Here is a 25,937-nt window from a genome sequence, read left to right as displayed (position 1 = left end):
GATCTCTGAAGAACCCTAATCAAACCTTTCCTATTGATAATCCAATGCTTTCCGAAAATCCTAAATTGCAAACTGATAACCCAAGATTGACCATCTCTTGGAGTTTCCCCCCTAATGGTTGGATTAAAGGAAACTTTGATGGTGCTGCTAAGGGCAACTCGAGAAGTGCGAGTTGTGGAGGTGTGTTGAGAGATCATATGGGAAATGTTAAAGATGCTATAGCAATCCCTATAGGCTGGACTAATAGTCACATTGTTGAAGCAACGGCTGCCCTTTATACTATGAAAATTGCCATGGATTTGGGATGTCCAAATTTATGGTTGGAAGGTGACTCTTTAAATATTGTTAATATCCTAAATAATAAAAGTTCTATCTCATGGTCGATAGAGGCCACAATCAAGGAGATCAAATACCTTATTCAAAAATTTGGAAAAGTTGTCATATCCCATACCTTTCGAGAGGCCAATGGTGTTGCTAATTGGATAGCCAACTATGTTGTCCTAACAGGGCAAATGGTGAGGTGGACCGATGAATTAACTAACCAAGTTGATCTCAAAGCAATTATTCATTATGAAGCCATCCATGCACAAGTGGGAAAGATTTGTAAAGATTAGAAAGTTAATGATTTCGTGGAGTGATCACATTATTGCCAGATTTTCTTCCCCAAGGAAGTACACTCAAATGAATGCGATGTGGTTTTCGCACGTATCTTCAAAAAAGGGAGTCTCTTTTGATGGGACGAAAAACAATTTTCATTTTAACCCTTTCATTCTCTGGGTTTGGTTACTCTGGTTTGAGTGCGTTCTCTATTCTCTGCAGATGGGGGGTGAACCGCTCAAGCAGGAACCAAAAAACTGTGATGCCTGGAAGGCTCGTGAGGATGTATGGAAAATTTTGCAGAAAGGAAATGTGACTTGTTATCTGGAGCAACTTAAAGAGATCATAGGGCTCCCCATAGCAGGCATAAAATTCACCAAGAAAACCAGTATTTCAAATGCAGACTACAAAAAGTTTTTGAAAATGAAAGATGAGGAGAAGCAACTGGAAAAGAGTGGTGATTTCTTCGATGTGCATTAGATAAAGGAGATCTGGAGGGATGTTCTTTGCTGTATCCGTGAGTATTTCATACTTGATGGAAAAAGTAAAAGAGTTCATAAATGCCACTTTGTTTTTTTAAATCACTTTAGACAAAAAGATAGAATATCTTTCCCCTTCTTTTTGCGGTTTTCTTTACTTCATTGTTTAGAAGCCCATAAGAAGAAGGAGTCCAAACCCATTTTACATGAAGGGTTGATTCTCCTTATTGAGGGGTATTGTAAAAATAAACACATTGCCTCTACTCCCTCTAAGGACAAGAAGAGGACTCCATTAAGAGTAAGAAGGGTGACTCTGTTAAAGGTAAAGATAAAGCCCTGAATTTGAAACCCTCGGCTTCTCAAAAAGATGAGGATGAGGAGTCTGAGATCGAGAAATCAAAAAGTCATGAGAATATTAACCCTGAGGATGAGGATGATACTGACGTCGGGGATTTAAGCTCTAACTTGGACGGTTACCCAGAGACTAAAGGTAATAATGAAAAAGGGAAAGAGGAAGCCAATAGTGAAGGTAATTCTAAACAGAGTAAATCTGTTAATGAGGGTAACCAGGCTATATCTAGTGGGGGTGATAAAGCGGAAGATAACACTATCGGGAATCCTGTTGAGAAGATTAAGGAGGACCATACGACTAAGACTACTTCTCCTGTCAAGGGGATAGAGGAAGAAAAAAGGAAGGACTCTGCTCACATAGAGGACTCTGTCGGGGCTTGAAAGGAGGATTAAATGGAAATGGAGGATAACAATGACAATGTCCACTCCCCCCCCACACAAGACTGCTAAAGATGATAGCAATTCAATGCAGAGGGATACCATGCTCACCTTCCTGCATTCTGCTAAGGTTAAAGCCGACACCATGCTCAAAGTAGATTCGTGGATCTATAATGAAATGATGGGTTTGAAGAAAAAGGTGGAAATTATGCAACAAAACCAGGATATTATCAATGCCAAACTTAGCCAACTAGAAGGGCAGATGGGAGACATCCCTAACAAACTTAACAACTATGAGCAGAACCTCAGAATGTTAATCAAGGAGAGTGGCACTAAGATGGAGCAGGTCACCTTGAGTATATGTGCGACCACTGCAAGCCTGGGCAAAAGGGCTAATGAATAAATCACTTCGACTGAGGGTCTGAGCAAAAGAACAAGGCAGAGCTCGAGGAAGAGTGCAATGAAAGTTGATGCTGCTTCGGTTGTTGATACCATTCAAGAGATTGCAACAATTGGTAAGGAAGCTGCTAAAATGATCTTAGAGCTACAATAGTGGATCTAGGTTGGGTTCTTTGGTTTTGTTCCTGTCTGGTGCTGGTTACTGGTTGGGGTCTCTGGTCCTGGTTTTTGGTTTTTGTCGTTTAGACTGTTAGTGGTTCCAGGTCCCTGTAAAACCTAGGTTAGTTTGTTTTTGGACTTTTCTAGTGGTTTCAGGTCCCTGTAAAACCTGATTTTGATATTGTTCTATAGTTTATTGCAGGTTTCTTTTTCCTATTGGGCTATAATGCTTTATCTTTCTGCTTTTTGTTAAAGGGTTTCGGGGTCCCTTCAAAACCTACTTTTACCATAATCTAAAACATACACACATCAAGTTTGTTGCTCACATAGAAAATAAATTAATCACATTTATAAATAATTCAAAACTAAAACTAATAAAGAGTCATTTTTACAATGTAATCATTTTTATGTATTTGAATGTTACAAAATCATCTCCATTGTTTTTTAATATTCTTTTAAAACATCTTAATAGTAATCATATTTACCCATACATTTAAATAACATTTTTACAAAAATTAAGAGCATATATCAAATCCTCATATCATATGAGTAATAAAGTATAATCAACAAGAATATCCCCATAATTGCTAGCACAATATCAATGAATCCACATGAAACCACGTCATGATCAATATAACCAATATCTCATATATCATTTAAAATAAAAACATCATAATATAAAATGATGTCACATCATTGTAGAGTCATCATGCATATATGATTATCATTAAAATCACAAGTATAAATTACCATTTACATCACTAGTGATATCTACATGATCAAAAGAATACAATTGTAACTAGTTGCATTTGCATCACCAAAATGGCAATACAAAAGAATAATATTCAAGCTACCATATGATAATCACTATCATACTCTAACTTGAATTAAAATAATATAATAGAAAATACAACCACATGAGTTACTAAAAATAAAGAGGTGTTGAGATATCCATCATAACACAAATTGTGATGAATATGTGTATTGAAAACTCCTCTTCAACATCACACTTAACCTAGAATCCCACTTGATTCATCAAATTGTGAATGAGACATGTCCCACATGGTCAACAAAACATTGTATAATCTAGTCCATGTAGGAATATTTGTGATTTTGGCAACAACTAGATCAAAGAAAGGATTCCAAATCATGGGAAACATGTTAAATTGCCAAAAGAACTAGGGATTAGTTTGAACCACATGAATGCAATATCTCAATGATGATAAAGAGACAAAAAAAGGTTTTGTTGGAAAAATCCAATGTTGCCATGTAAATAAAACAAATGTGCAAAAAAGGCACATTATGTGAAAGAGTTTGATCCCACTTGGGGTCATAACACAAAAGACTAATTGTGGGTGACAATTAAGAGTAAAGTTGGGTCATTAGCAACATAACTAATAATTGATTTTCATCATCTAAAGTGCTAGATAAGTAGATGGACCTATTTCTTAAAGAGGTTCGCAAAGAAAAAACTTATACTTTCTTCAACAAAGGAGTTGTTAAAATTGAATATCACTAAATTTTTTAATGTGTTTCTCACCATTACATTCATGCCTAATATGAATTGAAGGATATTAATGACATCCACAAGACTAAATAGTCCAAGGGACCAAAAAAAAAACTTTAAGATAACTACGTATTCATTTCCATGTTTGACCACTTGCAATGAATCTTAACAATTAAACTGGTATTTTGATTTATCTTATCCTCTTCAAAAAAAATTGCATGTTGTCAGACTTCTAGATGATTTCATATTGACTTTGGATGTCATCATACATTGTGCACTTCATGAAAACGTGTAATTCAGTCTCAATCACACTTCTCTTGCAAAACCTACAAGTCCTTTCTTCCCACTCCTCTTTGGGCTTTTTCCATCTATGTGTCTCACATCTGAGTTGATGAGAACCCATCCTCAATTGTGTCACTATTAGCCTATAATTTATTTTAATAGCTCCCCCTATGTAAGCCAAATCACCATGTTCCCAAGTTGTGTTGAACACTTTGATGTAGTGACCCTTTTTGACCCATGTTCTTATTCCACAGAAATCTAGAAAAAAATTATGACAAACTTTTTTAATTTCCACATTGGTATTAGGGCATTCATGTAACTTGATGCTCAACTTATTCAACCAAATTATTTTTTGTTTCATCCATGTTTTCTTCTTGCATTTTTAACCCGCTTTCATCACAATCTTGGGTTGTTGATGATTATCCATGTTTCCAAGTTTCTTTAAACAACTTATTAACCAAGTTATCATTGTCATTAGAAAAATGCCAACTTCCGCTAAGACAATTTCATATGGCACTGAAGTCTTGACTTTGAGACTACTTGTGGTTAAGTTTTCTTAAATCTTCTCTAATTGTTTCAATCCACATTTTGTATGTTTCCTCCCTAAACTTTGTTAGAGTAATAAGGCATTTTATGATTAATTAAATAATTTTAATTTAATTATTAAGCCATTTATCATCTCTATTTTACTTAAGTAAACTTTAGGCATTTAATAATTAATTTTTTTATTAATTATTATAATGCAACCTAAGTTAGTTACCTTTTAGGATTTTGATCTTGTTTTATAAGGATTGATCTCTCTTTGTAATTTATTCACTTTTGATTCAATAACAATTTATCTTTTGCACATCAAGAATGACTCATCTTCTATGGATCTCTAAATTTGAACCTTCATAGCTTTGTTTCTCTCTTTCTATGATAGGTGTTTCGTGCAAGTAATTCTTGGGAGTTGTGGGTTGAGCTTTCTTCGACTTCAACATAGTATTAGAGCTCCAAACTTTTATGCCCCTATTCTCTTCATGAGAGGTTTGGCCTTGGTTTTCAAATCTAGTTTTTAAAGAGGATTTTGTATTGGATTTGGGAGATCTTCATTTTGGTTAAATTTGAGCCCAAATGAACATCACCATTGAACTCATAGCACCCAAAAACCCTCATTTCCATATAAAATACATCGAGCTTTGATGACATTGCAACCTATCACAATAAAAAAAATTCCCTAAGGTACTAGGAATTCGAGACAACAATTTTTTTTCAAAAGAAATAAAAAATATCTTGCAGGCATTTGTTTTTAAAAAGGTCGTTGACATATTTTGTTTTACATGATTAAAAATGTGTGATATTTTATTCCAAAAAGGCCATGCAAAAGCATTAGCCTGATGTTTTATAAAAAAGAGACATTTTTTGAAAACGTGATTTTTGAGTCCTAGGTGTCAACACTGACATTGACAAATGCTCCTTTCCCTCCAACAGTGCATGTAAGGCATTTTTAGAGGATGTGTTTTTGAAGGGCACGCTTTTGGATGGAATTACAGGGTACTTTTTTGGTAGTGCAAGGACCTCAGGCACACTATACTAGCTAGTGTCCCCTATCCTTCTAACAGGCCTTGGGCCCACCACTGATCCTTGCACCATTTTTTTGGGTATGCCCATGCATCTTAGCTTGACCCACTAGTGAGCCCATGTGTGTGGGCCTTGGAAACAACACAAAATATGCCATATTTGAGGGGAGCAAAAATTAAGGCAAGCCCCAAGCGCTTCTCATGCACCTCAATGCCCCATCAATTAAGCATCCCCGCCATAGTCAATGATGGGCCCCTATTGTGCTTCTTGGCACTAGCACCCAAGGTATTTTCCTACTAGCAATTTCAGGGTGCATGGATAGTGGCTTCGTCTTTTATGGTAGTTTTTTTACTCTGCATGGTGGTTTGAAGGAGCTTTAGTGATGTTTTGGGCATGCATTTTTTTACCCAACGAGATTATTTCCAACATTTGGCCTTATTTACCAGTGACATGTTTTTTTGGCGATCTAGGTTTTTTGAGATAGTTTTTCCACATGCTTTTTCATGGCCACTAGAATTATTTTTCCGGCAATGTCCCATTTTTTTAGCAATGGTATTTTTCTAGGTAGTAGGATACTTTTTTCAAGATGAGGGAATTTTTTTGGCATTTTTTTCCTCAATGGGCATTTGAATGTCAAATTTGGGCTCGTCACTTGCTGATGTCAACACTACATCAGTGTTCTTGTTAGCTATATGGCTCTATTTGGATGTGTGTTCATTTTTTTACTCATACCTTGGGCATACAATCTCTATTTTTCACAAAAGAGATACCGTCAGAAAGCTAGTTCCATGCTCATCATGATGTTACATCTATTTTTTAGTTTTGATGTTTTTTAGATGACCTTTTTTTTGTCAAGGTCATTAGTTCTTTTTTTCACTCTAGGAGACATATCTTGAGCACTTGGTCTCTAATTTGGAAAAACTTTATATTGTTGGAAACCTTGTTTTGTGCTCTTTCCAGTGATGCTAGTTGTTTTTTCAGATTCTATTCGAGGGACATCCTATTTAGTTTTTTGCATTTTTGCATGATGGTGGATATCTTGGTTGTTTCAAGTCCAAGGATCATTTTCTTTACTTAGGATGAATCGTTGTGGGTTGTATTATCTATTGTACCAGCCTTATGTCTCTTCTAATCTTTGTAGACATCTATTGTATGCATTTATGCAAATGCACTGAGATAAAGTACCACTTCATTACATTTCGAGATCTCACGCATATTTTTGTCTTTTTGTATTCACACTACATTATAAAGTGCCTTGGGGGGTTTCATGTTGGCTATTTTTTCCATTTATCTTTGTCAAGTGAGTGTTCCTTCCATGACATTGACCTCATGATATGTCGATTAAACATGTCTTTATTGGTATTTGTACTTCTTCTGCACTCTTGATGTTCTTGGTTCTTCATCCTGAAGGAGTTTATGCATTCGATTTTAGTGTACATGTCTTACCTCTTAGCATTACAAGGGGGTTATGTTGGTTCTAATGCCTTCTAGTTCCAATAGAGTGAGCTATGTATTCAATATTTGTTCCTATGTATTAGGTGGATCCAATGGCTAGGCACCTATTCATTTCGGTGAGATGGATCATTTACCATATGGACACTCTTTCATTCCTATTTTTGGAGGTCATAAAAATATCTTCCATCTTTGATTAATGAACTCTTCAGACTTAGTCTTCTTTGCCTTGTCATGTTCTATTCATTGGAGGTTCTTCAGAACAATTGTTTGACAATGTTTGCAACTTCATACTTCAATAGTGTTCTTCATGATTATTCTTTTTGTTCCTATCTTCTAGGACACTCTTTAGTTTGGAGGCTTATGTAGTCCTTCACTAGTCTTTTAGCATTCTTTCCATCTCTTCTTAGAGTAGAATTTTTCCCATGTGGTTCTCTCTATTTCTCCACTTTACAAAAATTGGTTGTGATTGTGTACCTCATCAGGCCTTGTTGCCAGGGCCCAAGTTTGCTATCAATAGTGGTTTCTAGGTTTCTAGCTAATCCCTAACTTTATTGTGAGGGGGGGTGTTAGAGTAATAAGGCATTTTATTATTAATTAAATCATTTTTGAATTAATTATTTAGTCACTTATTATCTCTACTTTACATAAGCTAAACTATAGGCATATAATAATTAATTACTATAATGCAACCTAGGCTAGTTACCTTTTAGGGTTTTGATCTCCTTTTATAACGATTGATCTCTCTTTGTAATTCATTCACTTTTGATTTAATAGAAATTCATCTTTTGTACATTAAGAATGTCTCATCTTTTGTGGATCTTTGAGTTCAAGCCTCCATACCTTTGTTTATCTCTTTTTGTGACAGGTGTTTGCATGCAAGTGATTCTTGGGAGTTGTAGGTTGGGTTTTCCTCAACTTCAACAAACTTCACAACCATTAAGGAAAACATGGGTGACTAACAAATCAAAAAGAATTTTCTTAGTTTTCTAGTTCCAAATTTCAACATTTCTACATCTATTTTGAAGTAGATATGATGCTCTCCACACCCTCCCCTTGCCCTCCCCCCCCACCACCGCCGCCCCCCCACCCCCCCTCTCGATATCATTTTTTCTCTACAAGTATTATATTTGACTCTATAATGCAGGTCAATCCCCATGTATATGTATCTTTTTGCAGTTTCTAATAGGCTACTTTTAAAAAGGATGGAAACATATTTGTCCTTCCTCTTCAAAGAAAAAATCATAATTTTTGCTTTGGTGGTATTGACCTTCATCCTCACTTCGTAAAGTGCTATAAAGCTCGTAAATAATCTCTTAATCCTTGAGTTATTTTTTATATCAAGATAAGATCATTTGCATATAAAATTAGATTCACCACATACCTTGCCAAATGGACCCCTTCACCATCTATATTGTCTAGCTAGGATTCTAATTTATCAATATATAAGCCAAACAAGGTGGGAGATAAGGGACATCCATGTTTAACACCACTATCACTACCAAAGTATTTGGAAATTCCTTCTTTAGTTCTAGTTTTGGCCTTAATTCTCTCAAATGGTTGGTGCGTTGTTGCTCTATGCACATCCAAAATGCCTGATTCTTCCATTTTTTTCAACAACTTGTCTCTAGGTATTGTGTCAAAGGATTTTTCAACATTGACAAAAAAACAATAAGTTTCTTCCCCTAGATTTTGCCAAAATTTCTCTTTCAGATGACAATGAATGGTGCAATGATCAATGGTAGGATGCCTAAGCCTAAATCCACTTTCCCTTTTGCTCCTTTTCCTTCACCTTCTACCCGAATGTCACTTCTACATTCCACCATGCTTCAAAAAAAAATTGTGAAAAGAGGACTGACCATAATAGTTTGATAATTAGATGGGTTATTGATATCCCCACAATTAAAGATAGGTATGACCACACTAGTGGTCCAATCAACTAAAAAATAATCTTGAATGACACTATTGAAGAGTCCTTTTATGTGAGGGGCAAGAAGATCAACACCACAATTTATAATTCATCTTGAAGCTTGTCAATGTCACTTTCCTTACCACTTGCAAATTTACTTATTCCTAATTTGATGCCATCCACAATGAAGAGCTTCAACGAGGTGTTTACAATGGGAGGAGGGTTCTTCTTATGCATCCTCCCAAAACGTAACTCAGCATACTCTAATCATCAATCATATGTGATATTATTCTCAATTTTTATTATTCTCTATTGTAGTTCTTTCTAGAAGTCTTTGGGAATGTGTTTGCCAAGATGTATTAATTCCCTCCTAAGTCCTTCAAATTAACATACACCTCTTTTGATGATAATTTTTTCTCTAGTTCCCCATGCTTTCATTGCTAGGTTTTTGTCCCCTTCTTTAGTTAATGGTGATCCTTTGGTGGAGTTGGTGCCTTTGGTCTCTGTCGTTAATGTGGGTTTTTTGTCGCTACTCTTATTCATCTTGGGCTTCTATCTCCCATGTTGGGACTTCTCCTTTTGGCGTAGGGTTGGCTTTTGGTTTTGCTGCTACTTTGGCTCCTACTTCAGGGGACCCTGTTGCTTTTGTAGGTTCTTAGGCAGTTGTTGTTGGTGACCTTGGGCGTAATGTTGGAAATGCAGGAGGGTCTTCCCTCCCAAAACTAATGTCAGATTTAACAAGAGTTATGCTCATGCTACTAAGTTTTCTTCTATTGACCCTTCAAGACTGAAAACTCATCCCACTTCATGTGTGAAGGTCTCACATGTGGTGGTTTGTGGCCTTGAAGTGGTGGAGAATATTAACTATTACCAGCAACATGGGTTGGTGTGTAGATTTGTAGGTTTTTGGCCTTCTCTCCTTGATCTTCACCATTGGATAACTAATAGTTGGAAACCCCTTGTCTCTGGTGATTTTGAGATTTACCCATGTGCTAAGGGTTTTTTTATTGCTACCTTCTCTTCTTCTAAAAATTGAGATCTTATCATGAGAAAGATGTGGGTTCGAGGGAATCATTCCCTTTCTACCAAACCTTAGATAATTTCTTTCAACCCTCTTACAAAACCACTTAATGTGTGTTCAGTATGGGTTTGCCTTCCTAATGTCCCACTGCATTTTTGGGAGATGTCTTGCTATGAGGCTATTGGGAACTCCCTTGGGCAGATCTTGAAGGTTGATGATGTTATGAAAACCTTGGGCCTTGCTACTTTCGCCTATCCCCTTTCGTTGTCAATGTTGTTTTGATACCAGTCACTTGGCTTCAAATTGTGCTCTATTGTGCCACAAAGGTGTTGTTACTTGGTGGAAAGTTGCTTGTTTTGACCATTTGACTATTCATGTGGATGACTCCCGCTTGGGGTCCTCTTATGGCTCCTAGACTGTTGATGATGATGTTATTCTTGTGGAAGTTCTTGTTGAGGTACTTGTTGTTGTTTATGACCTAGCCGCAATTATCACTCATGGACTAGCTTCAATAGCTCTTTCAAGTCTTCCTAGTGTTGTCACCTACACTACTAGTGCTTAGCCCTCTCGCCAAGTAGGCACTTCTACTCCCTATTCTTCTATGGCCTTGCACCATGGTTTTGTTGGCGTGGCTCAAATTCTTCAACACTCTGGCGATTATGTTGTCGACTACCCTATTAGGGTATCCTTTGTTGGGGAGCCTAAGGATAATCTCGCTTAGATATTTGTCCAAAGGTAGAGAACGAACCCACGCCATCTATCTTTGGTGGTGTGAGTTTGGTCCTCATTTGTGGGCTTTCCCTTTGTGTTCTTTAGTAAGCTTTGGTTGTTTCTCTCATGCCTTCCCTTGTGATGTAAGCTTTGGCCTACTCTATTTGGACATTAGCCTCTTTGCCTTCATCTTTTATTTATTTTTTGTCAGTACCCCTAGTCTTGAGTTTGACATGGCCTATGTGATGTCATTGGCATGTTTGCTAGTACCACGAGCCAGCACCTTCTTGTTGCTTCTTTTTTTAAAAACATAAACCTCTTTTTTTTATTGGATCAATTTTTATATAACTTCTTGATTCATTTGTTGTGTTCTTTCCCTTTTATAAATCTCTTGGTTGACTTACATTCTTCGTCATACCACAGATTTAGTGGAAATGTATTTGCAACCCCCTTCCTAATGCAAGATATTTTACACATCTTTAAAGCTTTGTGCATAATGGGAATCAACAAGTTGTTATGCGCATGCCCAATCTCCATATTGGCCCTTTCATCATTCAAGAAGTTTTTGTTTAAGAGCAATGTTGAATATGACAATGTTCTCTTGATTTATGAGGGTTCTCCATTTGTTAATAGTTGTCTTCTACTTATGGGGATCATGTTTATCATGTGAATTCCCTGGAACAAAGACAAATTTATAGAGAGGGGCATGTGATTAGATTTCATCTCTATAAGGCATTCCCCAATTCCAAACTCTATCACTATAGAAGTAAAATTGTGTGAGCAAATAATGTAATCCACCACACTTTGTCCATTGTATGTCTTGCAAGTTACACCGCCAAAGTTTTCTAGTCTCTCATACCATTGGAAATAAACATGTCAAACAAAGTACACAACCCCAATAATTATGCCCCAAAATGAGAAACATCCCATTATTGTCTTGTGAAGTTGTTTTTCAAGGTTGATCACCTCCTACCAACCATAATGGATTATTCTCTGATTTTTCGCCATTGTTCAAATGTGAAGACTGATTGTTGGTTGTCCTTGCATTGAAGTCCCCAACAAGCATTAGTTTGCCTAAAATATTGAATAAGATATTTTTTTTGAATGAAGCAAATAGATCTTCATTGTCTAAGTTCCCTTTTTTGTATAACTTTGAGTTCTCCATAGCAAAGTAACAAGCAACCAATCTAAAATTTGTCTCATTTGTTGTTATAACTTATCAACATCCATATGTATTGTTTATTTGGATCTTCTTTTTCAAATTTTACCACTCCATACCACTTCTCCTTTATTAAGTGATTCTATCATGTCCTTAACTTGTCTCATGCTTAATGTTCCAAATCGAAAATTTATTTTAACTTCCAAAATTCGGGATCATAGAACCATCATGTTTATGTGTTTCAACACAAATAAAAAAAATCTTCCCTTCTGCTATGGGCCCAACCCAATACCTCTTCTAAAGAATAGCCTTTGCAATTCCAACTTATTACATTCAAGTAATCTTGTGGGACCTCTATTTCTAATTTCTAACTTGAGAAATGCTCATTGATTTGAGCTTTCCCACTTTTAGCCATGCTCACTTGCCCTCGTATCTTGTTGATTTTACTTTTAAACATTCCTTTGCTCCTCTTATTGAGCAAAGGTTAGATCTTCATCTAGATAGAACTATGTTCCTTTGAGAAGCCCTCTATTTCTAAGGATAACATTCTTATCCTCTAGCTTTCTCAAACTTACTTTTATGTTTATGTCCTCTCCATCCAACCTCTAACCTATTCTATTGTATTATTGAATACAATGTGTCCACTTCAACTTGTCTCTGAAAAAGTTGATTGCAAGAATGTCAGTTCTCTCTTTTCCTCTAAAGCCTTCCAACACTTTGATAATGGTATTCACAGCCTTCCCTTTTTTATTTTGTTTTTCTCTTATTTGAATTTTGATTTATTGTTCGATAATTCCCTTTTGTTTGTTTGTTTAACCATTTACCACATGTGACCAAGGTTTGACAAGTTTTGTCCATTCCTTTAATTGAGAACATGAAGGAGGGTTGTCTAAACTAGATTTTTGAAGAAGCGAGGCTTCACAAAATTGTTGGTTACCTGATAAAGATCCATAGTCGAAGAGATAATATTAAGAAAAATTATGAAGATGGCCTAAAATTTGATGCTTAGTTCCTTAGATTATGGTCTCACAACATCATTTTGAAATCCCTTGAATCAATCTATATCAAAATTTAAGCCAATCATAAAGAGATCAAAGTCTTGGAAAACAACAATAGGAGACAAAGTGTTCTAGGTAACGTTGATCCAATCTAAGATTTCAGGCAAAAGAAGGGTGTTTCTTACAAAAACCTGAGAACTACAAAGTGTCTACCAACATCTACAACGCATCAACCGGCTTATCCAAAATTTCAAAATCCATAGATGTATCCAAAAAAATATTATACAAATCCCCCACTAGAAAGTAAGTACCCCTGGAAAGAGGACGAGGAAGTACATAGGTGGAACACAAAACCACCAACAACAAGAGAAAAAAGGATTTGACTTCATGCAAAATTTGATTCAAGCAATAATTACTACATTAATGGCAAGGATTTGATTTGTGTCGTTATATGCAAGAGAGGGCGTTAAGTCTTGCAAAAAGGATTTGATTTTGATCCAATTCATTGTAGGTATGGTAGGGGTTAGTCTGACTTTTACAAGCCAAGAGATAAAGAGGGGCAAAGGGAGGGATATCCATCATACGAGAAGAAGAAAGAGGGTAGAGCATGCATTCTAATATAAGTTATTTTTAAAATGTTTCAATTAGATTAATTTGATGGCATATAGATGAAAGGAGCTAACCAAATGAAACAAATAAGCATTATATGAATTTGTATGAAGAACTTCATCATGAAACATATATTCTAAACATATATATTTAACTGATAGGCTTTCCTATTGGAGTTGGCTCCAATCGGAAGTTGTCCCACATTGGAAAACAATTGCTTGAAAATGGTTTTTGATTATTTTTCCAGCCACGTTTTTTGGCATCATGGTTTGAGTGACTTAAAAGTTGAAGGTGACGTGCACGTTTAAGTGCCTGCTTTTTGTCAGTGGGTTTGACTTAACCAGCCTGAACGTACATGGATTCATTTGATTTCATCTTTATTTTGCATTCACCCCTACATTGCCCAGCCATGATAGAAGAATCTTGCAACTCAAATTATGACCTCCATGGAGATTTATGTCTGAGATGCTACCAACATCATTTTAAATCAAGTGATTTTGTCCTACAGGAGGGTGATTTATGGCTTCTTTTTGTGCGAATGATTATTGCACTGAGAACAATGGGAGCTTCAGAATAATGCATGAAGATCCATCAAGTTGTAATGGAAGTGGTCTGGTAAACGCGCCTGCAAAATTTGGGCATAGCCAAACAACGCTTGCAACTTGTTTGACATAATGACTAAAAGAGACGACTTCTGGGTGAAATGCTAATCAAATGCAAAAGCACTAGAGCACTTTCATCTAGGCTTTGTTTCTACTGGGTATTGGATCAGGCAGCTATATAAGAGTCGTGAAGATAGAAGTGGAAGATGAGATTGGGGTGAAGAAGACGTTTCCCTGTTGGGCTTTATTCTCAGAAATTCTCCTAAATTAAGTACTTTAACAGTAAATTGTTTGTATTTCTCTGAAGATTTTGATGAGCTATAGCTCAAAAATATGTTACCAAGTTTTAAATGAGCATTTGAAGAGGTAAAAATAAAATTGGTGAATGGAGATGATGAAGAAGATAAATAGAATGAATCTCAATATAAGCATGATGTGGATCATTACTAGGAGTCTATAACGGATAGAATTTTGGACAGGTAAGGAGATTATGAGGAAAAAAGGGAGGATTATATACAAACCCTAGACTTCTCCCTAATTTGATAACCCATATAGAGGAGGACCATGACTTTGAAAACTTGATAAGTATTGTACATATATGATTGTAACAATCATATAAATAGAGACACCTAAATGTAGGCAACGTCTATACAGTCATGAAAATGCACTTCCTTACGAAGGAGAGGACTTAGAATTTTTTTTAAAAGTTTGAAAAAACAATGTAAAGGAAGTGCATTTTCGCCTAAATGTATCTATGGAATGATTGGTTTAACTATCTAGATTTCCAACATGGTAAATGCCCCTGCAAACTTTGGGCATAGCCAAACAAGGCACGTGAACCATTTGACATTATGCGTCAAAGAAATGTGTGTCTTCCGATGCAATAGTTGCAAGATATGCACAAAGATAATTGTTGAAGAGACTTCATAAACTTTCAATCGAATGTTGTTGGTAGTTGTCAAAGCCAGCACTCCACAATATTTGACAACATCCTCTATGCTTGTTCCAAAATTGGAGCTCTGAAATTGTGTGGACAACCATTCTAGTTAAAGCAAAGAGAATCATTGGTATAATTTAACTTGTAAGTGACATTTTGTAAGATGAAATTATAATAAAGAATTTATTATAATTTCAATATTTATTATTCTTATACAAAATATATGTATGCTTTACCAAATTTATTAAAAAAATATACTTCAATTTCAAATCAATTCTCATAAATTTAAAATTTAAAGTCTTTTTCACATCATAGGATTTATTTACAATGATATTTTTCATAAAGTTAATTTGATTGAAACAATCTCTGGATATGTAGTGTTACATTTAAGACACTTTCTTAAATAAGAGTTCACCAAGGTTCTAACCATTGTTCTGCCAATATGCTTATGATGGAAAGAAATCAGTTGAAGTTTTAAAAATCTTTTAAAAGATACAAAATCATAAAGAATTTTCATTCATGTAAACAATTTAAAAGTACATGTTAGATGTGCTCATACATTATTTACTTACATCCTAGATCTAATAAAATAATATTATTTCTACATTAAATTAGGTAGAAATATATTACACTAGCTTCTTTTTATTTTTGGAAAAGTTAAGTGCACCATAGAAATACGTAGTTTTCACTATATTAATTTTAAATTATTTCTAGGTAAATTAGTGTTATATATAGCTAAATTGATATTTTCACAAGTTTATAACTCTTTTTTGGATTATGTAGATTCACTTAATTTGTTATTTATTTTTATTTAAATTTATTAGTAATATTTTTTTATGACTTAAGGGTGTTGTTAATTATCAAATCATCCTTTGTCATCTTCACCTTCTTTGGTTGTATGATGATATTTATGAAAAAATGAGCAGAAAACTACACAGAGCTATTGTTAAATATATGTTCAAAAATTAAATGATAAACAACAATGAGAAAGAACTAAAACAGATACACTAAACACCATAAATTACCTTGGGAAAACCCTTTCAAAATTGAAGGGAACAACCCAACCACACATTAAAAGATCACTTTATTGATAACAAACTCACAATACAATTGCAGATCTAATGGAAAGGTGTCTTATATGTACCTTTTAATTTTGTTATCCTTTCTTCCATTTCACTACTTTAAAGATCACACATGTCATGTTTGATTAACATGTTTCAACATCCCCTTATTTTAGATCATTTCCTACTTTTGTCTAGCTTTTTATAATGACATTGTCATTGATAATTGACAAGTGGGGTAATTCGATCATATTAAGACAATATGATTGTTGAATGTTATGTTAGTCATTATTCATGCTTGAGTATAGGCTTTTATTTAGTTACATGCTTATATTTGTGTTCTATGACTTAGTGTTCATTCAAGGCTTCCTATTTGTATAATTTTATTCATTTAATATGCATACCATTAAGTTTGTAACACATGTTGTTTTATAATTATTCTAACCTTAATCATGTTTTTATATTATTTCATAAACATGTCATAATTTTCTAGTTTGGACTTTTCTCTTTTTCTACAAAATAAAAAATAGTCACTTAGAAAATTCTTGCCCATTTGATTATACTTTATTCATATGGGTCTCTAAGTTTTTGCAATTATTGTTCCCTAGCTTGTCAATCTACAACTAGTTATTAGGTCACTATTTTATTCCTTTTATTATTCAATCTAAAAAGGATAAAGACATGTACCATCAAAGATAATACCTATCCTATTCACCAAACTATCAAATTCCTCAAACTAGAAATAGTATACATTATGGAGACAAAATAAGATATTTCATTCTATGTGATTGATATGATTACTATGCTCATATTTATGCAATTTTTTTTATGAAAGTGTACTTTTTTCCGAACAATTTCTATTGTGTAGTTAGGAACTATAAAAGTGAACTATATATGTAATAAAAATGAACTATATGCAAATATAAAAGTTTTAGTGGTATATAAAGCCACAATTAATATAGCTGAAACTAAAAGACAAGGTACCACCTTTACAACACTCTTAAGAGTCAAATCCCTAAAGGCTTCTCTAGAGAGAATGACTTCACTTTGGATCACCACTCCAAAAGAAAAAAGAATTTACAACATTATTAGAAAGAAAAAAAGTGCTCACTTACCATTGATCTTGCACCATAATTATTGGGGACTAAAGTTACTGATACACCCACTTTCAAAGTACTATAGACTATATTATCCCCCTTCTTCATTTCATGATTTTTTTTATTGCTTAAACAATTATATCAATGTTTGATCTATAGGTTCGCACCTAATGATCAAGAAGATAAAAAAGTGAGGATTTAAAGATACAAATACAATATTTGTTTATGTCTTCCCATGCATTTGATTGTTGCGCTTTCTTAGGAAGGCAAACAAAAATCACAATAGGACCCTACTATAACTTTGGGTCTTTCAAAAATAGATGCTACTCTGTACAAGAATGACTTATAAATATTTGGATATCTACACTTTAATACACTTAATATATTTTCTATGTAAATCTTTATTTATGCTTTCCAATCAAACACCTATCGTTGTATCCTTGCACCTCTTTTAGAATGCTAAGTGCTAGTTTTTAACTTATAAATAATCAAATCTATACATATATATATATATATATAACATGCCACACCAACATTAAACCCGATAAAAGATCACACATAAATAGGCCTTACCCACTAAAAACAACTTTGATATCTTTATTATAAGCAGATTCGACTAAAATTTTGGAAATACTCTGGTAACTATTCCCTCCCTGCAGTGCTTTCTCAATTTGCAGGTCTTGGGACCTCTTAATCCTTGCATCATAGTTTTGAAAGCCCTGAAAAACATATACATGAGAGCAAAATTTTACAATTATTGAATTCTGTTGTAGATGACTGGTGCTTTACAGTGTTCCAAAAAAGCCCATGAATGGCGTTTTCCCCAAGCATGAATCAACAATTCGTCTTGGGAAAGAGAAGGCGACTGCTACTCTCAATGGATCTGAGATCATTGACAAGCTCTTTCATGGTGGGGCGTTGCACGACATCCTGTTGAAGGCATTGGTGAGCCAAATCGAATACCCTCTTCGCTACTCTACTCGGGTACATCCCCTGAAGCTGAGGATCGATTATCTTGTGCATTGACCTTTCATCTTCCATCAATTCTCTGCATAATGTCACTAGATCTCTTTCTTCTTCTGGAAATCGGGTGTCCATATTTTGCCTGCCGGTTAATAACTCCAAAATCACAACCCCAAAGCTCCATACATTACTCTTGGGGAAGACATGGCCGTCTTTCAGCGTCTCGGGAGCTAAGTAGGCCTCCGCCTGCAACAGCCCAGAAATTGGGAGAATGGGTTACTGAGGAAATTGTGTCCGTTTTGTTTAAATTTGTTGTTTTAGATCATGAAATCTCAGATAAACAAAAAATAATGTAATGAATTTAAGGTAGTTGGGGTTATTAGGGTTTTTTTTTCTCATTACTCTGTTGGCGATGGCGGGATTTTTTGGGGGCTTTTTTGCAAAGCAGTAATCCGAAAGTCTGGCATTGAGATCTCTGTCGATTTGAATGTTGATTGTCTGGAAGGACCTGTACGCCACCTGTTTTGCATTACTGAGGTAGAAGTAGGTTATCTTTAACTTTGACACATACTAATGACATGATAGAGAGGGAAAGTGCACTAAAACATTATTTTAAATTATAGTCAGTATGAGTCGATCACGAAATCTGTAGTATTCTCAGATTCAATTGTATATTTTTATGGAATCGATTGCGTAAGTTTTTTTAAGCTTCAGACATTTCAGATTATATTTCATGATCGATTATTAGAATGCAAGAAAGTTAAGGAAATGACTATATTTTGAGTTTGATTTTATCTTCTCCTTGACTCTTTTACATTCTGATTCTTATAATAAATCATGTAATATGATTCAAAATATTAATACTAAAAATACTTATATGATGGAACTTGTAGGACCAGAAAAACGGATTAAATGCATAACATACTATGAGCAAATCACAAAACTCAATAATCATATATTAGCACCCACTAGTCTACCATGAAAGCCAAACTAATAGAGAAAGCAATAGAAACCCTTTTTTTCGTTTGTAGCTCCCATGTTCTTCTTTCTTCTCCAAATGATTGTAGCTCCAAAGTTGTCTATAGTGCACACAAAATTGAAGCAAAAGCCTATGATAGTGATAAAGTCGTGAGAATACTTGAAGTTGTGATTTGAATGTGAGAGCAAGAATGCAAAATGCAAAGAAGTAGCGACTCAAAGATTCAAAGATTTGGACTTCCAAAACTTAAGCATTCGGATCCAAGAGGCCAAAATGAGAGAAAGAGTGTTCATTTTATAATCAACACTCAAAGTGAGGGCATTGGATTTGTCACCCAGAGACATGCGATGTGGCAAGAGATTCCTATGACGCATATGACGGAATATGCCAAAAGTAAGATTCTATGACACATGAGAGTCAAATTTGGAAGAGAATCTATGACGCGTCATAAGATTCCTCAACCCACTTAAAGCCAAGAATCTATGACGAATAAGCCTAATAGGGACATGCGTAAGAGGTAATAATATTTGATTATGACAAATCTCAGCCAAGTGTCAAAGGAGGATCCACGAGGTGTCACATCCAAGTGTCATGATGACGCAATATTTTATGGAATATTTGAATTAAAAATCCTCTTATTCTACAAAATAAGAATTAGTAGAAAATGGATTTAATGATGAAAAATGGAACTTAGAAAATTAAGAATTTCCATGGTTTGCAGATAATGAATCAATTAATTAATAAAATTAATTAATTGAGGATGATAATTGGGAAAAATAATTAAAAAGAATAGGATTAAATTATGGGTTATTTAATCCTATAGAGAAAATTAGCAGATGATTAGCCAAATTGATTTAATGAATGCGACCGTATCCTTTGATGAAAATGTAATGATGATGGATATGGAATAAGATGATGACTAGTAGATCAAAGCCATGATCAGATTGATTGATTGAAGTCGATAACATGTCAAGGACACATGACATGAATTGGTTGATATGTAACATTTAACCGACATTGTAAATGCTACAAAATTGACATTGATTGATAAGATTTGATCATAATAACATCGGCGGACATTGTCAATGTTATTAAAATGGTTGATGATGCCATGATCTGACATTGAAAGCCTCAACAATGTCAAAGATTGGATGACATGAATAATAGTTTGACCTAGCACTGAGAGCCGTGACAATACTAAGGTCAGATTGATAAGATTGATAAGTTGATAGATTTCCAAGGCACTGAAAGCCACAACAATGCCTAGGAGCAAATAAATGATGATTGATTTGAGATGTTTGATATGTTTTGGATCGATTAGGACCGATTTCGAGTGATTCCGAGTTGATTTGGGGTGATTCCGAGTTGATTTGATATGATTCCGAATTGATTTGACATGATTCTGAGTTGATATGAAATTGATACGAAAGGGGATACAAATGACGAAATATGGTCAATTTGACCAAAAGATCAAAATTAGTAGAATGAGAAAATGGGACAAATTAATATGAAAAAGTGATGAAGTCGTAGATGCGAACCATTTTTTAGCGTCTACAGAACCTAAAAGAAGAAGGATGTATTTACAAGAATTGTAGATATCTGATAACTTAGATTCAATTGTGTCATCACATTCAGAAAATCCTCTTCCTGATGTATCGTCATCATAAAAAGAGTGAAACCCTCAATATGATGAGAAAAGTTGAATGAAAAACAGATCACCAAGGGTGAAACATTCAATGAAAAATAGATCATCTGATGTAAAAGATCGAATTGGAAGCAGATCACTGAATGTGATTTTTCAAAAACATGAAATAAAATACATATCTAATCGATTCTCTTATATTGGCAGGTTAATCAATTTATGATTTCATATCTAATCGATTCTCTTATATTGGCAGGTTAATTAATTTATGTTAATGGCAGTGCAGGACTACATATTCAGAGAACTTGGGAACGTAAAATGAAGAGCAATATTGAATCATACCTCAACGGGAGACAAATCATGAAGGAAGGCGAGGCCTCGAGCTGCACCGAGGGCGATGCAAAGCCTGGAAGGCCAATCCAGAACACATTCTGGGGCATTTGAAGAGTACAAGAGACGGTCCAGAGTACCTTTCGTCATCCTCTCATAAATTACAAGTTGTTCCGACTTGGGGTTTGTTTGTCCCTGTGCAGGGGAAATGTGGACATGGAATCCCACCACAGAGCAAAGATGAGGGTGCTGCAGTCGCGCCACAGACCTCAACTCCGCCACCCATTTTCGAGCTGACTTTGGAAACAAAGTTATGACAAGGTCGTTATTCATACAAAATCAGAGATAATCTTCAGAGCTATAAATAGAGATATAATCTTTAAAGCACAAATTGAAGTCTAAAGATGTGAGATTATTGAAGTCTAAAGATGTGATGTTCAAAATATCAATTGGTTTTTAGTTTCCATTGTTTCAGAATTATTTTATATAACTGTTTCAAATTATATCTATTATTTTATGGTGTGTGTTAAGTGATTTTTCACAAATTACGTGTTGTTTTCCATCATAAATCATGCAGCAATTTTTTATTGATTTTCTATTACAAATCATGCATATCATCAAGAATTCATGCTGAAAGTTTGGTAAAAATTAACTTTGCTTTCAGTTAACAGCTTATTTTATATAGCTATGGCTTTTTTTTAATTATCAGGACTTTCTATTATTCATTAATTATGATCTAAAATATTGAATCAAAATAAATTTGAAACAATAGAATTCAAAGAATTATATTGTATGATCCAAAAAAAAGTAAATTTCTCTTCTACGATTTTCCAATAAGAAACATGAAATATGATTTTAGTAAGAGAAACAAGGGAAACATGAAGTGTGATTTCAGAAACATTGATGCAAAATAAAATTGACATTAATGAATTCAGAAAGAGACTCATTTAGTCTGATCCTAAATATTGATGAAAAAAAAATGAACATAAAGTATGTGATATTGATGATTCGGTAAAATTGGCAAAGAGAAACATAAAGTATGATCTGAAATATTAATGATGCAATTGAATTCAGAAAGAAAAACATATAGTATGATCTGAAGTATTAGTGTAATATGAATTTCACACAAACATATTCAAAAACAAAACCCAATAGTATGATCTAAAACATTAGTACTAATATTTGAAACAGTCAGATCCACTAATATTTGAAACAGTCAGATCCAAAAAGAAACATCGATCCAAAATAAATTTCACACTTTAAAATTCAATATGCTCAGAAACATCGATCTAAAATAAAGTTAACACTTTCAATTTTTTAAAAGGAAATATAATCTGAAACGTTAATCTAAAAAAAATTAACACAATCATTGGTACCGACACAACCAAATTCAGAGACTAATGCGGGCTAGAAGCCAAAATTCAACTTGTTGATTGAAGGAAAGAACACTACCTTAGAGATGGGCGAGGCAGTGCGAGTAATGTCTACATCTGTGTTGCACAAGGAAGCAGCGTAAACGGGCCCTGCGCCTCCATCTCTGCATGAGAATTCTTTGGAGAAATTGTTGCAGGTTGTGGCCACTTCTTCCCAAGTGAAAGGCCGCAATGTGGCGAGCTGCTGTTTGGGAGGAGGCAGCGGCTGAGGCTCTGAAACTGCAACTACACTACGCTGGCGCTGGCTGTTCATACGCCTCATTTCCCCATGGACTTTGGGGCCCATTCTTTGAGGAGATGGGAGCGGAAGAGGGACAGGCAGAGGAGGAGGAGGCAGAGCAAGCGGAGAAGAGGCAATGTCCCCTTTGCTTGGCAGTGGAGCTGAACGATACTCCACTTCATCGTCACCCCCCTTCTCTTTCTCTTTCACTCTGCTGGTTAGGCTAAGAATTCCGCTCCACATATTATTGCTTTTGGGCTTTACAAACGGATCCCTAATTTTGAGAGACTTGCTTCCCTTTATCAAGCCTTTCAACTTGGCATCTGCAAAGTCCTCCTCCTCTAGACCTCCGAAACAAGCCATTGGAATTGGATACTGCCTTCTTCCTCACACTTTGATTGAAGGCAAAAGATTTTTAATAATGTCCACAATATCAGAGCACCCTACAAAACCCAAAACTAGGGCACGGTCCTTAAAAACCCTCAATATAGGGCAATGTCTTTCCTACAACACGGAGCACAAATCTCGGCTCTCATGCACAAATCTTGAGTAGCACAATGTCTTTCCTAGAACCAGGGCACCAATCTTCTCACAAATTCAGATCTTAGAAAGTGAATTTTCATTTTTTTTAAAACTGTCCTCTCTTACCTAAAGAGAACAGATTAATCGCCTGAGACTCTCACCTTGACCTTTATATAACAAAGGTATGTTTAGGTGATAAAATTGATTTTCTATTACCACCAATTACGGCGATTTCTCTGTAGTAGACGCATTCAAGGAGGTGAAAATTTATTGGGGAAGCACACGAGTATTGCCAATTCATTCCAAAGTGTTTGGGAAGAATCTGTATCGTTCCGTATATCAAGCTGCGTGAATCTGAAGAGACATTAATGATCATCACGGACCTCAGACTGATTCACATTGCGTGTAAGCCTATCTCTGATTTTGTCCGGCTGAATTCGTTAAACAGAGCACTAAAAAAAGCCAGTGCATTCATTGTCAATTCAGACCAAACAGTTTGAATGAACCATGAAAGATTGTTGCCGCCTGTGCCGTTGCATTTATTTTTGTGAACAGTGAAAGTAAGACTTTATTTTATAAAAAATTTATCATATTTTTGTTACTTTTTAGACATAGAAAAATATCATATTTGACTAGCTGTGGAAATCATCTCCTACTTATCAATAGAAAAATATGGTTATCAACATTATCATAAATTTAATAAAGTGGATAGTATGTAAAGATAATTTTTAAAAATAAAAATATTAGTAAACAATTTTTAATAATGAGTAACGCATGTTCTGATGTTTGATATTATTTTTAAATTTTCAATAAATTTGCAATTAATATCTTTTTGGCAACTCGAATTATTATTATTATTAAATAAAATATTTATATAAATAATAATTAGTATAGATTTTAATTTTAATTTAAAAAAATTTATATTAGTACTTATATTTCAAAATATCTTTTTCCTCCATACTATCCTCCTACAATCCATACATTTAAATTTAAATTTTTTTATTTTAAATAAATTTACAATTAATATCTTTGTTGAAACTTGAATTATTATTATTATTATTAAATAAAGTATTTATATAAATAACAATTAGTATACATTTTAATTAAAAATGTATATATATAGTACTTTTATTTCAAAATGTCTTTTTCCTCCATACTATCCTTATTCAGTTCATACTATCCTCATTTAATCCATACACTTAAAATTTATAGACTAATGTGATTTAAAATTTACAAAGAAAAATAATATCACATTGGAGAAATTAAATAGAAAAAGCTAGGTCCCCAAATCTCCTACTTATAAAAAATAGAAAAAAATTATCAAATTTAATTTAAATGTTCAAAATTTTAAATTTTAAAAAACTATTTATTTATAAAATATTATCTCACTTGTCGTTATATCAAATACTTCTATAAATTTATTTTATTTAGATTATATTTTGATAAAACTTTTAATTTTTGATAAGTAGGAGATAATTTCCACAGAAGTCAAATTGTGATATTGCTATCAAGGATTTAATTGTGTGATTTTTGAGTCAAACTAATTGACCCATATTTCATGAGTAGTGATTCAACGTGAATCCATCTCTCATGAGAATAAATGGAACACTTAGCACTCATTGGATCTAGGTGATGCTCACATGTTTGATCAAAGTCTCTTTTATTCATTATAAAGGGTTGAGCATAAGTAAGTGGGGTTTGTGAATTCTATCTGCACATTTAATTCTAAAATTGATGATAAACTCACAAATCTAATGAGAGTGTTCTTGTGCACCAAATTTTTATTTTTTTTGAAACATCCTTGTTTTTTATACTAAACCGGCCAAAAATTAGGGGGTTGGCCCTTATAACAAAACAATGATTAAATCATTCACTGCATATAACCAGTAACTAAACTACCAGTGCATTCACAGACTTGTCCCTTCGTATCAAAAATATGGGCCCCCAAAACTTACACAGCTAGAACAAGTTATTATTCAACATAGTAACAAAATTACTAGCAACCAGAGCATTGGTCTTCTGATTAATAGAAAGATATAAACATACCATCTATACCTACTTAAAACGTACCAACTGCAACTACTCAAAAAGTTATTAAAGCTTGTTAAGGTCATTATTAGCCACTCCAGAAAGTTACCAACTAGAACATCCAAGCACAACCAAAGCATAGTAAATAAAACATAAAACAATAAAGGCTTAAAACTTTAGCCTTTTCCTTTCCCTTTTTTGCCTGTAAGACCTTGGCCTAATCAATTCTCAGGAAGCCATGTAGTTTGCTTGAGTCCTCCCTGTCGAGACCTTCATCCTCCTCCTCCTGGTGGAATAATTAGAGTGTGGGTCAACTAGCAGGAAGCCATGTAGTTTGTTTGAGTCCTCCATGTTGAGACCTTCATCCTCCTCCTCCTGGTGGAACAATTGGAGTGTGGTAGTCGATACATGAGTCACCTTCCTCACAAAGCCGAGCAATGTCTTGAAGCTCTCATCCAGAGCAGTAAATTGGACTTTGAGAGCTTTAATCGCCTATTTTGTGTCTCCCACAGTATGGCACAACTCGTGGCAACCAACAAATTTTCCTTTTGG

General features: G+C 34.5%; 1 protein-coding gene across 1 annotated transcript; it reads right to left on the bottom strand.

The window, feature by feature from the left end:
* Positions 1–17,845: 17,845 nt before the first annotated feature.
* Positions 17,846–23,866, bottom strand: LOC149535140 (putative serine/threonine-protein kinase PBL11). The gene is made up of 4 exons (XM_089805171.1): positions 22,635–23,866; positions 21,195–21,479; positions 18,634–18,750; positions 17,846–18,477 (listed from the first exon to the last, which is right to left on the bottom strand). The coding sequence occupies exons 1-4, from the start codon at positions 23,196–23,198 to the stop codon at positions 18,103–18,105; spliced, it is 1,341 nt and encodes a 446-aa protein (XP_089661297.1). The 5' UTR covers positions 23,199–23,866; the 3' UTR covers positions 17,846–18,102.
* Positions 23,867–25,937: the final 2,071 nt, after the last annotated feature.

This window comes from Cupressus sempervirens, chromosome 10, assembly GCF_028749045.1.
Source record: "Cupressus sempervirens isolate cs-2001-9-10 chromosome 10, ASM2874904v1, whole genome shotgun sequence".
Lineage (NCBI taxonomy): Eukaryota > Viridiplantae > Streptophyta > Pinopsida > Cupressales > Cupressaceae > Cupressus > Cupressus sempervirens.
This window is presented reverse-complemented; position numbering and strand designations above follow the sequence as displayed.

Bases quoted from the DNA above. Each gene is read 5' to 3' on its own strand.
- LOC149535140 (XM_089805171.1), bottom strand. From the start codon at position 23,198: ATGGCTTGTTTCGGAGGTCTAGAGGAGGAGGACTTTGCAGATGCCAAG. The intron at 21,480-22,634 runs GTAGTGTTCTTT...TTGTTTCCAAAG, and splicing joins CTGCCTCGCCCATCTCTAAG to TCAGCTCGAAAATGGGTGGC. The intron at 18,751-21,194 runs GTATGATTCAAT...AATGCAAAACAG, and splicing joins ATGATTTGTCTCCCGTTGAG to GTGGCGTACAGGTCCTTCCA.